Genomic DNA, 14,971 nt, shown 5'->3' on the forward strand with positions numbered 1-14,971 from the left:
AGGAATAGCAGAAATGAGAGGATTTTAAAGAAATAGGATATAACAGGGGGGAAAAAAGGAAGAGTGCAGAAATAATGGAAAAAGTAAAGAAAATGTGACGTCTGTGGTCCCTGCAAACTTCAACACTCCAAATCGAACCGAACATCAAAACTAACCGATCCAAAATTGTAATTACTTATGGACCCTAATTCTGTCACACTACGTATAAAAACTGGGAGTTTTATTTTTATCTGCTACAGAACAGGTGAATTTGAAACTCAAATTTCCTTTCTCGGCTCTAATTTGCAGCTGCTTAGTTTAGACATTTGAAGAAAAGAAATATTGCAATTTAATTCATCTATCAAGTTTTTATTTTGTTTATTTTTCCTAACTGAAGCATTTCCAAATTTAAAGCTTTTAAAAAAAATTACGATGACAATTCCACAAAACGAATATCACCATCACCTTTTTTCTATTGTAAATAGCTCTAAAAAAATTAACTACCCATTTTGTGTAACTAAAGAAATTTTTTTTTTTTTTTTGCTACTTCGTTCAAATTAAAAGAGGGGGAAAAAAACGTAATCCTCAGAGATATTACATGAGCAGGAGGAGCATTCACGCAGTGTGAATTCCAATTCCATTAGTCTGATTGGTTAAACATGTCTGTCTTGCTTTTGACATCAGTGAGGAAGAATAAAGTTTGGATAAAACGAAAACGCGCGGGGAAAAACGTGGGGGAAGAGGGAAACTCAAGAAGTTATTCTTAATTTTAGTCGCTAATTGGCTTTAAAAAGTTGCCGATTTTACGCAACTCATTGCAAATTAGTTGTTTTTACTCATATTTCTACTAAAATAGTCGCCCTAGTAGCTATTTCTTGAAAATAGTCGCTTTAGTAGCCTTTTTAGTCGCCAATGGCAGCCCTGTATAATGATGTGACTTTTAAACAAATCAGCAGTTCAACATTCATGGTTCAGTATAAAGCATAAGAAGTGATGGAATAGCTCAGTATAATCTTATTTCATTAACCTTCTGAAATATAAATTAGCAAGCCATGTGCAAGTCTTAATGTAGAAACTTAATGCAAGTCTAAATGCAGTAGACTTAATGAAACCATTTCTAGTAACGTATAGCAAAAAAAAATTTTAGTTTATCCTTTATTAAATCTATTATTTTATTCAGGGATAAAAGTACCAGTTAGCAAAAAAAGCTGAATTCTACATAATTGCAATCAAACATTATGAAATTAATAAATGTATGGAGCTTAAAAAGCAGAGTAAAAGCTGAAAACTTTCATGCCTGTATATTACTCTACATTATATCTCTTCCAATTCTAAAAGAAAACTCTTCAGAATATAAATTTTCGTAAAAAATATAATGTTCTGTAAACAGACCAATCCCGGATAGTAACAAATTATTCATCACATTCCAACTCACAGGGTTCACACTAAATTTTAACAATTTCGAAACAAATATGGATATCGCCTGGACAATTTGATGAGAATCACTGGATAAATTTTTTTAGAAAATCTGTCAAACAATACTCCCAATAATCAAAATTTTTTACGAACTTAGACTGAATCTAATCCATAAATTATGGTTTTTTAAACAATTTTTTGTTAGAATCACTACTACAGTAAACAAATTATTTTCTGAAATTTAGAAAACGCAGATTACATTACAATTAATAAACTATACATAAAACAAAAAGTAAATGCGATTTGATAAAGTTTATTATTTCCGTATAATTGAGTTCGAAATGAGATTTCATGACATGAATTAATCAGATTCGAATAATTCTACCTCTGTTTTCGAATAACTGTAATATCTTATTAATTTAAATAATAGAGAGGACATCTTTTTCAAATTAATAAGAATTTTAATAAATTATGAAAAAATTTAAACGTGTTAGGGCTATTCATATTAACACTAGACATACAAATTAACTAAAATCTATACAGAAAATTTAATTTACTTACTTTCCTCGATTAAATGAACGTCCACGATTCATAATATTAGTTTATTAACTTACTTTGACCTTAAAATAATTCTTAAAAATGGCTTAATTTTAACACTACAATAAATTTAGTGCGAGCCGCAGAAATGAAAAGACACAAAAGGAACAATTTTTATCGTGTTGTTGCCAAACTCATAATAAAAATTTGCAAAACTTTTTACAACTGTGTAGTCAGATTTTTTTTCCCAGACGGTGCAGGTGGCGTAGAGCAGAAATCTCTCACTATGGCAATACTGAAGCATTTTTGATCAGCCTGCCTAAGGGATGTTGACCACTTTGATCAGTCTACGTATTGACCGAGTGTGTGCGGTATCGGTGCACTTCTTACCCTGTTAACAATATACCAGCTTCGAAATTTAAACCTAAATAATAATTTGCTTAATGCTGATTTACGGTGCTTGTTGTAATTCATTTACGTCGCACTAGAGCTGCACAATGGGCTATTGGCGAGGGTCTGGGAAACTTCCCTAAGGATGATCCGAAGACATGCCATCACAATTTTGATCCTCTGCTGAGGGGATGGCACCTCCGCTTCGGTAGCCCGACGACCTGCACGCGAAGTCGAGCACTTTACGGTAGCACAGTTTAACGAGGACCCATACCGCACACCCTCGGTCCCTACGCAGACTGATCCAAGTGGTCACTCACCCGCACACTGACCGCAGCCAGTGCTGCTTGACTTCGGTGATCTTGTGGGAGCCGTGTCTTAACGATCAGTTCACTGCGGTACTTACGCTGCTTAAAAAATATGCTTAAACTAATCTATGATGGTGAGAAAAAAAAAACAGTAATAAACAAGTAAAATAATGGGACAAATCAGAACTGTAAAAAAGAGAGTTATTTTTTCGAAATCAAGCAGCCATGTCACCTTTTTAACAATTGGTAATCGCAACACTCGAATACGCCATCTGGGGAGAGAGTGGTTTCATGCCTTTTAGCCCTTCTCCCTTCCCTTTCCTCCTCTTTTCAGTTGTATAGGAATGTTCTTCTCTTTTCTTAATATTTTTCCTTTTTATATAATAAAAATATTTTTTAAAATTTCCGTGATACTTCTCTTTTTTAATGTAGTTTTCATGTCTACGCCACCTGCAGCCCATTTCGATCGCCAATACATTTCCAAAAGAAACAGCAAATTAAATTGGAAGAATCCGCAAGCTTGCTGTAATGCTAACCCAAAATAAAGCAAACTGCAATATTTTACACAAATATAGCAACAAAAAAAAACTTAATACACTCAAAACATGACAAATCTTACACTTTATTTATGCTGTGGTCCCGCAGTGAACTGATCGTTAAGACATGGTTCCCAGCAGATCACCGAAGTTAAGCATCACTGGCTGCGGTCAGTGTGCGGGTGGGTGACCACTTGGATCAGTCTGATTAGGGACCGAGGGTGTGCGGTATTGGTCCTCGTTAAACTGTTCTACCGTAAAGTGCTCAACTTCGCGTGCAGGTCGTCGGGCTACCGAAGCGGGGGTGCTATCCCTTCTGCGGAGGATAAAAATTGTGATGGCAGGTCTTCGGATCATCCTCAGGAATGTTTCTCAGACAGTCGCCAATTGCCCATAGTGCAGCTATAGTGCGACGTAAATTAACAAATCAAATCAATTTATGCTGTGATATTAATTTTAGTAAATTTGTTTTAGAATCATGACCTGTAAGAATTTATAAATTGCAGTAAACTCTTATGAATTGTAAAATTACGCTTAAATTTAAATACCAATCACAGCAGTACTTCATAGAATATTAATCCTGTTCAAATATCGCTCGTAAGTATGAATGTTGTTTTCAATTGCCAATCAAAACGGGCTACGCATGCTTTCACCCATAGCGTGTGGAGAGTCATAGAAGAAGGAAGTACGCTAGTTTATGTCTTGATTTTCAAATAGATCAAAATATTTTAAGTTAAGAAACTATGTGGAACTGAAAACTACATAAAGCATAGTTCTAAAAGAAAGTGTCCTGGAAATTTTAAAAAACATTTTACGACAGAAAGGAGGAGGGGAGTGAAGGATCTAAGGCAGGAAATCAGTTTTCATCCCAGATGGCCATAGCGTATTGTTTTAGTTATTTAGAGATGTATTGTTAAAAAAATTTACATAGTTTGCTAGATTTCGAATGAACTCGTTTCTTCGGCAGTTCTGATATTTGGTCTCTTTTCACTTGGTTATTACTTCTTGTTCAGGGTACAAAACGTGCGCCATCATACGTTAGTGTTAGCATATTGTTCAAGAAGCAAGATTAAGTTCATTTCACAAATTATCATTTAGGCTTATATTTGGAAGTTCGTATAATGTTCACAAGGTACGAAATGTTTTATAACAATTCTTTTTTTCAAATGACGATTCCCATAACGATTCTTCTTTTAAACACAAATAATGTATCAGGTAATAAATGCGCGTAAACAAGAAATACTACTCAAGAGAGTCTCAAAGCACAATGATCACGTTGTGAGCCTAATGGCTTCAAAACAAGCAAGCAATAATCCGGAAATACAGGCAGTCAAAAGCTCGCAGCTCTTCCAAGTGTAGAAAACAACATCCATAACATAATTCTGAATCTTTTCTGGTTAAGGAAAACTTGTCATTGCTTATATTCAGTCAACCATCAATTGAAAACATCATCAATAGAACACCGTAGTCAAGCATCACTGGCTGCTGTCAGTAAGTGGGTGAGTGACCACTTTGATTAGTTTGCGTAGGGACCGAGGGTGCGTGATATCTTTCCTCGTTAATCTGTTTTACAGCAAAGTGCTCTACTTCGTACGTAGGTTGTTAGGCTACCAAAGCAGGGGAGTCATCCCTTCTGTAGAAAATCGAAATTGTGATGTCATGTCTTCGGATTATCCTCAGGGATGTTTCCCAGACCGTCGCCAAAAGCCCATTGTGTAGTTCTGAGAGATGTAAATAAAATACCTACCTACCATTTAAAACACTATACAATTTCAAAATTTTTTTAACATTTATTTCCGTTAATCTTTACAAGGAAATAGTAAAAATATTTTTATTGCAGCAGTATCAAACAACTACCACTGAAAAAACGACGAAAATTCTCTTCTGACTGAATTTCACGTTTTCCGCTGTAACTGTAGTTCTTTTACGATTAAGTGGAAGTGGATGTTGTTTACAATTTAACAATTCGCAAACACGAAATAGTAATTGCTCTGTTCAGGATAATAATTTTAAATACATTACTTTAATAAAAATCAGCTATGGCTAAAAAATTAAGAGGATGTGGTACGGAACGGGTTATGAAAAAATTGCAAATAAATATGGAATTAGGACAATATTATGAAGCCCATCAAATGTATCGAACTCTTTATTTTAGGTAAGAAGGAGCCAATTTAGTTTGATAACCAAAGTTTTGTGTGTCAAGATTTCGGTGTTTTTCAATATTTTTAATTATTCGAAACGAAAAGTTGTCATTTAGTTTTCTTTGCCGAAACTAATTCTAACTTGAAATATTTTTTGGAAGTTATAGGATAGCAATAAATTACAAGTGTTGTTTCCAAGTTATTACTAGTATATTTGATTTAAACAGAGATTTAAGAAAATAAATCACTTTGATGTGCAGCTATCTATATTACATCTAAACAAGATACAAAGAATTATTGAGATACGAAAAATAAATAGTTTTGTTATCGCCCTATATTTGCAAAACACATCAATAATTTTGATTACATGTGTAGATTTTCTTATGTAGTTATTCTACGTTTCTCATTTAACCAATAGTTTTCTAATTCGAATAGCTCAACCCAAGTGGAAGAAACTCTTCTCTATAAAGAAATATCAAGTTTTAAATTACTATTTTAAACATTTTATAAATTCAATCTAGTTAAAATAATTGTTGCAAATGTTTTAATAAACTATTTTTAAATAAGTGATAATAATATATCAATAAGTGGAAGGAGAAATACATTTTAAGAATTTTTTGAGAAAATAAAAACAAACTTTCTCTCACTGTATTACTTAAAGGAGCATAGAACTTTATTTAATAATTTTAAAGAGTTTTTAAAATTCCATAATCAAAGCAGTGGAACACCGACTTTAAGTTGTCCATTTTGTAATTTATTCTGCTTTTTACATCATTTTCTGCTGACTCAAATGTCCACTGGTTTTTGTTGGTTCAGTTATTGTTTTGTTCAGGTATTGCTTTTTTCGATTGCTGTAGATTCCAAGGTTTTTTAAATTTATATATTTTTTGTTGCAATGATGGCTTGCAAAGTGTGAAAAAGGAGGAATATGTAATTTTTTTCAATATTTATATATTTTTAATGTGTTGATGAGAAAAGAAATTTATTAAATAAAAATTTCTCACTTTAAATTTTTATGCAAGTTACTTTTGTGGCCGAAAATGACAATCTTTGACTTATGTGCAAAAAAAAATAAGTACAAAAAAAAAAACTGAACTTTGAGAATTTTTTTTTTCTTCTTCCACCTGTCTGTTAAAACTCTGCGATTAGACAAACGTATGAAAGTCTAAATAGATTTTAAAAAAATATCCAAATCATAAAAAAAAATATCAGTGTAGTTAATTTCGGTCCAAATTTATATCTTAACTTAAACTTAAGGTAAATACGGATAACGACTTTGCATGTGCTTATCACTTCAAATTTAACGTGAAAATTCACTGCTAACTATCTTCCTCCTCTCCTGATCACGTTAATGTGTGCACACAAGTTCAATCCAAACCCCACATCTGCAGTTATTATTGTTTCTCGAAAAACAGATGAAAATGTGTAATTTTTTTAAGTCTTTTTTTAGAACAGATAGTAAATAAAACTAATTGAAAATAATCTATTGTTTAGTTATAGTTCTTTAAGAGAACATTTCATATTATTCATTCTCATAATAGCGAATATCTCAGTTTAGATATCTCCATGGATTTATCTGCTTCATTTAGATATTTGTTTTTATTAATTTGTGTCTGCTAAGCTAAAATGAATCTGTAGTGCCACATTAATTAAGCCCAGGGTTAGGTTTTTGGACGTCCTAAACTGGTTTTGGACAGGACACGTGGGTTTTACTGTCTTAAACTGGATAAAACTGTCCTAAACTGGGTAAAACTGTCCTAAACTGTCTTAAAGTGTCCAAAACCTTGGAACTTTGGTAAATGATAAAAATTCTATTGGTGTAACCATTGTACACATAATAATTACATGTATCAATAAATATTTGATATTTTTTATACAATTTACTCTAATTTATTAGAAGAAAATAATATAATATAATAGGAAAAGGTTTATAATTTTTGTAAGTATTTGTAGCTCCACAATTCATTGAACAACAAAAGTGAATACCTAATCATTTAAATATAAGTATGCTTTTAATATTAATAAATAATATTTTTGCATAAGGATAAATATGTCAATATTAAAAAATAATAATTTTTCTTTAAAAAAATACTTAATTTGTTCAAAAATTAACCTTTTATTTTTCACAATATTTTTTTAAAAAAATGTTATAATTTCTGCATTACAGGATGATAAAAAAGACGTCTATTTTTTAAAAGAATTGTTTTTAAATATAAATTTATTAGTTTAAATTGAAAATACAAAATAACTGAAAAATGTATTAACAGTTTTGAAGGGCAAAACATCAGTTTCAGTTACTGACACTGGTGATGTATCACCACTATGCTAAAAGAATTGAACATGAATGAAATAAAAGTATTCTTGAATAGTACTATAGATAAATAAACCTGTTTATGACGAACCAAGCACTTAGTCCCTAATATTTTAACCTGTCTGGCAAGGCCAAACTTCAGTTATATGCTATTGAATGAGAGGACCAATTGAACTTGATTACTGATTAATCTTCCTTTGTTTAAATTGAAGAGTCAAACAATATTAATAAAACATTATACTTTTAAAAACAAATATTCTCTAGTATATTTAATTATCAAAAAAATAAATATTCTCTAGTACAGTAGGGAACCGATTATCCGGAACGATCGTGACCATGGCTATTCTGGATAACTGATTTTTCCGGTTTTCTTAATCACTACAAAAAGTAATTTTTTTATTGTTAAACCCAACTAAAAAAAATTATATATTTGGAAGTAATCTTAAAAAGAAGAAAAAATGATGAAGTAATACACTAATGAGTATTTCCAAAATGATGGTAAGATAAAAATCTTTCAAAAAAGAAAGAAAAATCCTGAAATCTTATGAGGGAAATTTTTTTTTTTAAAAATAGCGGGAAAATGTATCGAATTTCGTTCCGGTTTTTGTGGTTTTCTGTTTTCCGGATAACGGGTTCTGTACTGTATGTTTAATTATCAATATGTTATTAGTTCTATGTTTATTTTACCTCTTAAATATTGTTTAGATAAAATTGTGACATAATTTGAGTAAAGGGGTTTTTGGACTGTTTAAGACAGTTTTGGACAAAGGGGTTTTGGAGAGGACGGTTTAAATAAGGGTTTAAACCGTGGATTAATCCATTCTGTCCTAAACCTTGCCAACCCTGAAAGCCTGCTACCTACTGCCTTTGTTGTTAATCTAAATTTGTGCTAAGGCTGCCTGTTGTAATTTGCTCATTTTTTAAATTGTTTTTTGTCAGAGTTGGCATTTGATTTCGCCGGGTTGCCACTCCACAGGCTGAATAGGGAAAACATGGAAAATACAGGGAATTTAAAAATCACCTAAAATAACAGAGAATTTTGAGTTTTTTTTCTTCAGAAACTGGGAAAATACAGGGAATTTTGTTTGTTTCTGATTTTTGTCGTATGAAAAACGGTAACCACTCCAAGTGCAATCTATGGGATATTTAAGGATGATATTTCAGCTATATTAAACTAGTCACATGGATATAGCATTTTCTATAGCATTATTTGTTTTAAGTAATGTTCAGCTATCTTTTTTTTTCTTAAGGTTTTTCAGCAATTATAACTAGTATCAGGATTGGCATTTTGCCGGCAGAAACTGGTTTTTGCCATGCCAGTGGTAGAAACTGGTTATAACCGTTAAAAACCGGCAAAAATTGGCAGAAACTAAAAAAACTTCTATATTAGTTCCAGTAATTGCTTAATGACATTTTGAAGTAAACTGAAAAATTTTAACTCCATGTAACTGTAACAAACTTTTTAATTCATTATTTGTAAATATATATTATTTTGTTCATATTAAATATAAAGAGTGCAGAATATCAAATATTTATATAAAATGAAGAATAAAGTAATGTAATAATAAATATAAGTGCTAGAATTAGGGTTTCCGCTACGGTAGCTTTTTTCGCAAAATGCGAAAAGACCCCTCAAAAATGCTAAAATTCAACAAAGCATTTTCGCATTTTTGCTAAAGGATTTTACTAAATTCCATTTAAAAAAAAGCTTCCGCGAAAAGCCATGACACTAACATCCATGAAAAAAACTTGATCAAACAAGGAGAAAAAATCTAAATATCTTTCGCAAGAAGAACCATGACGCTAGCGTTCACGAAAAAAATGTGATCAAACGAGATGAAGCATAGCGATCAACAAAAATGGCTAGATTATTAATGATTAATATTGAGGGCCCTGAAAGTGCATATAACTTTCAAGAAGCATTTGTAAAATGGGCAAACATGAAAGAAAGGAAGATTGTTAATTATAAACCAAAATGTTTTGATAAATAATAAATGTGTTTTTTTTTTGTTATAGGTATTCTTTTTGATATTCTTGTACATTAAGCTATTCTTTGTCAGATAACTTACAGTACTTGTTTGATATAAAGTAATTTTATAAGCCTAATGGCATTTTAGCATTTTGCTAAAACTTTTTTTCAAATTTTAGCTTTTTTGCTAATGAATTTTTAGACTCAGCTTAAACCCTGACTAGAATTTTCGTTTTAAATTTTGAAATTCAGTAATTATCATTTAACTCTTAACATAACTGAATAGAGCTATTTTTCAAATAGTTTTTTTCTTTTCAAGACATAATTTGCATGGCAACAATCCAACTATTATAACAGTCACAGTTTGAATCTTTTGTGGATGGCAATGCCTACTGGTTCTGCTGGATTTGAGAGAATCTTCTCAAATTTCTCGTCCGTGCATAGCGAATTGAGAAATTGTTTAGGTTTAGAAGCGGCATCAGAACTTGTCTTTTGTTATATATTACTGCAGAGTGCAAACAATGTAATATTTGATTTTGAATGGTGATAATTTTGTAAATAAATTGTACTTTGTTTAACATTTAATTGTTTTTTCTATGAATCTCAATGTCTTCTATGAGAGCAGACTCTTCTATGTCAATCTCAGTACTTACTTTTGTCATTTTCTAAATTTCTGCCAGTTTCTGCCACAAATGTGGCAGAAAAGGGTTTTTGCCATGTTGGTTTTAACCGGTTTCTACCAGTGTTTTTAACCACCTCGGCAGAAACTTGCTAACCGTGACTTGTATAGTAAGCTGAATGTAACTCCTGCAAGAGCACAGTGATTGTATTTTTCCTCTTAATATATTGTATATTATATGCACAGGGAATTTTTTTTCCGGATTTGAGTTGCAATCCTGCCATGTGATAATCCCTGTGGCAGAATCATTGTGACATTGTCGCATAATGTTACAGAGTTCTTGCTGAAATATTTTTCCATTGGAAAGTGAAAAAAAATTTGCTTTTCTTTTCTACAGAAATTTTCGCAAGATTTAATCTTTTCTTCTTGCACATTGGAAAGGAAAAAAAAAAAAAATTGTGATTTTTTTTATTCTTATTTGAGAATAATGAAAAATAAAGAATAAATGAAGTAATAAAAATTTGCTTTCCTTTTTTACAGAAATTTTCGAATGATTTTATCTTTGCTTCTTGCACATTGGAGAAAAAAGTGCTTGTGATTTTTCTATTGTCATTTGAGAATAATGAAAAATATTAATAAAGGAAGTAAAAGAATTAGGTTTTCTTTTTTGTAGAAATTTTCGTTCTATTTTTTTCATGCAGTTATTACAACGACTTCCACACAGCTTTTTAAATCCGATATTTTGAATACTATCTTATTTGTTACAATTGAATTTCGACCCTAGAATTCCGCAGTTACTGCTGCAGATTACACGATTTTTAAAATACTTTTTTAATGTTATGATGAATTATAAAATGCGAAAAGGGAAATAAGTAGTGTGTTATCTTCCAACAAAATTTGAGAATATCGCCCATAATATTAGAATGAAAGAAAATTACATATTCAATTCAAGAAAAATATTTTATTTGATCCGATTTATTTCTTTTTATTAAGTTAACGCTTCTGTTACTTTAAATGAGTAACTTGTATATTTGTTATTTTTAAGTGTCTTGTTGAAAGATATTGGTATTAAAAAAGTATGTTGCAGAAATCCCAAAAAATTCCACAGGGCTTTCATATACTAAGTATCTGCTCCAATCCTTCATTGCTATTATTTTGTTGTTGCTAATTATTATTTATTTTCTGTAGATATCTTTCTCAGAAGAAATATGAAGAACTTACAACACTTTTGTATGAAGGTTCTGTTTTGTTCTTCACACACAGACAGGTATATTTATTTAAATCAAAGTGAGGTTATATATATCAGTAATATTTACACTATATGTACATTGCACAAACACTTTTGAACTAGAGCTGTATATTTAAAATTCAATTTCTCAGAAACTATTAAAGTGATTTTGGTCAAATTATGAATTTTGCCCTATAAAGTGACATTCTTTAAAATAGTGTAAATATTTTTATATCTTACTATGTGTGTGTTTTTAACAGGAGTTAAACATCGTGTGTACCATTTTTAAAAAGTGCTTAAAGATGCTTAATTTCGTTTTTTAAAAGCCTTTAAAGGTGCTTTTTTCATTGAGTGTTTTTAAAAAGTGCTTATTCTTCCCTTTTTGAAAATGAGATTTTTCTTTACCTTGTCGATTTTCGCTAGGTATTATGCAAAAGCGTGGTTTTCTCATTGTTCTATTCAATGTTTTCACAATTCATTTCGGCATACTGCTGTTCTGAAGTGTATGATAGGGCCAATCATTTCACATGTTAATGAAATACTTGCAGGTCCGCATGTGTGTATAGTGAGCTGGATTAAGTGAGAATTATTCTTGCATTATCATGTGCAACTCTGCTGCATTTTACAAGATATTCTCAAATTCAGACTTCATTTTCTACCCTCTGAAATCGAACCGTAAAATCTCTGAATAAAATAAAGGATGAAAGGAACAATTTTAGACCCCTCCTCATCCTAAATGTTGTTCAAACATTTAAATTAATCATTCAGTAGAGACATTTATTTTAAAAATTAAATTTTTTCATCGGTTTAGAGCTAGCCTTGTTGGTATGAATTAAACTGCAGATGATTTTAAAGATTGCATTTGTGATATTTGCTTGTTTATGGTTCTTAGTAATCAAAAAGGGAGTTTATTGCTCTTTCTTAGATATTTAGTTATTTTTCTATTTGTTATGTCAGATCAGGATTGGTAAGTTTTTAACAATTGACAGTCATGTAAAAAAAAAAACCTTTTTGATGATTGTCAAAAACATAAAATTTAGGTGATAATAATTAGCTCTTATAGATATGAATTATTTGTTAATAAAAACGCATAAAATTATGAGTGATCAATTATTTTAATATTAAACTCTCTTTTTATTACGGTTAACAACCAAAATTTTGATGTAGAAAATATAAAATTATTATGAACAAAAAAGTGTAAAATTGAAATTTATTAAATCTGTTAATTCGCTTAATTGTTGAAAATGAAAATACAAAAATGATCATCTTATACAAAAAACACTTAGCAATCATCTTATCATTTTAACTCTTCCTTTCCTCGTGGCATGCGATTACAAAAAAGTAGTTTTGAATCTCTCTGTACTCCAAGTTCATTTTTCTGTTTTGTATGAATAAGATCTTAACTATTCTTTTGCTTGATGCTCAGCTGCATAGACTAGAATGTTGATGTACTAAAGCTGTCATAGCATAATAAAATAACATGTAATTAGGAAACTTTATTCGAATAAATGTACAAAATAATGATAGTATTTTAATTAACCCTTGAATTGATTGATTGACAAAATTATTAACTCATTTAAACAATATTTTTATGTAAATTGTAATTACAGTTAACTCTCGCTACTACGATATCTGAAACAACTACTCCCTCTATTACGATAATGTTTCGCAGTCCCGATGAACTTTCATATAAGTTAATGTTATTCTCCTCTCAATATTGCGATATTCTCTGAAGCAACAAACCCCTGTAAAACGATTTTTTCTCCATTTATTATTAGTTTTCAAACAATGTAAGAAATCTTATTTTATCATCTTTTGCCATTTTTTTATTTATTTTTTCCTGACACGAGAAGACTTACTGCTGACCTCCCCAAGAGTTTTCTTTCTCAGAATTGCCTTCCTTATCTCTTAAGTCACAGATGTAACATTCATGTCTGATTTCATTTCCTTCATATTGAAGGCTGATCATGAGTCATAAATGACCACAAGCATCACATTAACACCTGAGAGAGAATTCTTTCCGCAAAGGGTGGGTGGAGCACCATTCACAAACAAATATCATTTTCGTACTTTGAACTCAATGCATACTTGGTTGGTTGACTTAGCAGTCAGAAGAATGAACAAATAAACAAAAATATCGGATTATTTTCAATAAAAACAGTTTTCAGGTGTGTTTTCGATCTTATTTTATTTCAATATTTCTTAATATTTAACCATAATTGACCTATCTGCAAATTAACATATACATTTAATTAACATACTCAACCCTTCTTTATTTTAATTAATAGTTAATGCACATATGACATTAAAATTAAAAGAAAATCTTATTGTGTCCTCAAAGTTCGCATGCCCTCGGTATAACAATATATCCCTCTACAACAATATATTTATTTGGTCCCCAAAATATTGTTGTAGCTAGGTTTTACTGTAGTTTACTTATCAGATAATATATTATCGTCATGATTTATTGGGAATTTTCCTCGAGGCCGTAACATGAAAGCAGGAGTGGAGAAAATTCTCTGAGTATAATATTTCCTCCGAACAGAGTTTTCTTTGGATAAAAATTTTTTAAAAATTCTATCTTTTATTCAATGTACAATAATACTTTTTAAAAAAATATTTTTGGAAAGTATATAGTTGAAAGAAAATGTAAAAATAGAAAGTATATGTAAAAATTAATTTTGCATATAATTCTAGAATTAACGAGCTAATGTGCTAAAAATAATGGAAATCAAAATAAAGTGAAGTAGTAATAACTTATTAAATTAAATGTAAGGTGTTTAGTCTTTTCAGGGTAGTCCCTTCCGAGTGATACGTCTTTTTTGACGTACGTGTCCCTTTCAATGTCCGAAACTTTTTATCTTGAAGATGCAAAAAATGTTTGAATGCTGAGATCACTGTGTACTTTTGAAGAATAGAAAAGTATTTTGATCATAAAAGTTGTTGCTTATTTTCACCTTCATTAAATTGGATTACGAATTTTAAAATATTGGTATTTTTAATTAATTGTTTCTATGGAGATTCATTTGAGGATTTGGAAATTATTCGTTACATTGAAATTTTCACTATTTCGGATTTCGCTGAAGGGGGATTTGTCTGTACATTCTTTTTTTATTTTTCCAATGAATAGCAAAAGCAGGGGTCGCATTCCCCCTAAAATTCATAAAATTCCTAAAACTATGTGCAAACCCTAAAATTCCTAAAAATCTGATAAAATTTTGTTGGTGTTCCTGAAAAATTAGAGTTATAGGCTAAATATAGATAAAAAAAGCAATAATCTAACTACATTAATTAAAATTGTTTTAATTTTGCCACATGGGAATTCTAATCCTGAGAGAGGTTTTTCGATAAATAAAGCAATGCTTAATGTGAGTCACCATGAGAATACTATTATGTCTCTTAGACTAATCAAAGATACCATTCGAAATTATGGAGGAGTGTTGAAGATCACCACAACATTATTGAGGGCAGTAAAAGAATCTCACAAATCATATCAAGAATATATTAGAAAAATGATCATGATTAATTTGTTTTTCT

At 30.5% G+C, this 14,971-nt stretch overlaps 2 protein-coding genes across 4 annotated transcripts in view; one reads left to right on the forward strand and one right to left on the reverse strand.

The window, feature by feature from the left end:
• The window catches only part of LOC107440103 (putative ATP-dependent RNA helicase DDX5), a 33,720-nt gene extending 31,407 nt beyond the window's left edge, over positions 1-2,313 (reverse strand). Inside the window, exon 1 of one of the 3 annotated variants that reach the window (XM_087150599.1) lies at positions 1,957-2,313. In XM_087150599.1, coding sequence (XP_087006725.1) covers positions 1,957-1,988 — 32 coding nt within the window. In that variant the 5' untranslated portion in view covers positions 1,989-2,313. The remainder of the gene's footprint in view (positions 1-1,956) is intronic. The other 2 variants (XM_087150593.1, XM_087150609.1) reach the window with 2 other exon arrangements.
• Positions 2,314-5,049: 2,736 nt separating this feature from the next.
• The window catches only part of LOC107440104 (Golgi to ER traffic protein 4 homolog), a 35,171-nt gene continuing 25,249 nt past the window's right edge, over positions 5,050-14,971 (forward strand). Inside the window, exons 1-2 of the mRNA XM_016052909.5 lie at positions 5,050-5,321; positions 11,395-11,473. Coding sequence (XP_015908395.1) covers positions 5,206-5,321; positions 11,395-11,473 — 195 coding nt within the window. The 5' untranslated portion in view covers positions 5,050-5,205. The remainder of the gene's footprint in view (positions 5,322-11,394; positions 11,474-14,971) is intronic.

Source organism: Parasteatoda tepidariorum, chromosome 1 (genome assembly GCF_982258835.1).
Source record: "Parasteatoda tepidariorum strain Cologne lab strain chromosome 1, Ptep-v5.0, whole genome shotgun sequence".
Classification (NCBI taxonomy): domain Eukaryota; kingdom Metazoa; phylum Arthropoda; class Arachnida; order Araneae; family Theridiidae; genus Parasteatoda; species Parasteatoda tepidariorum.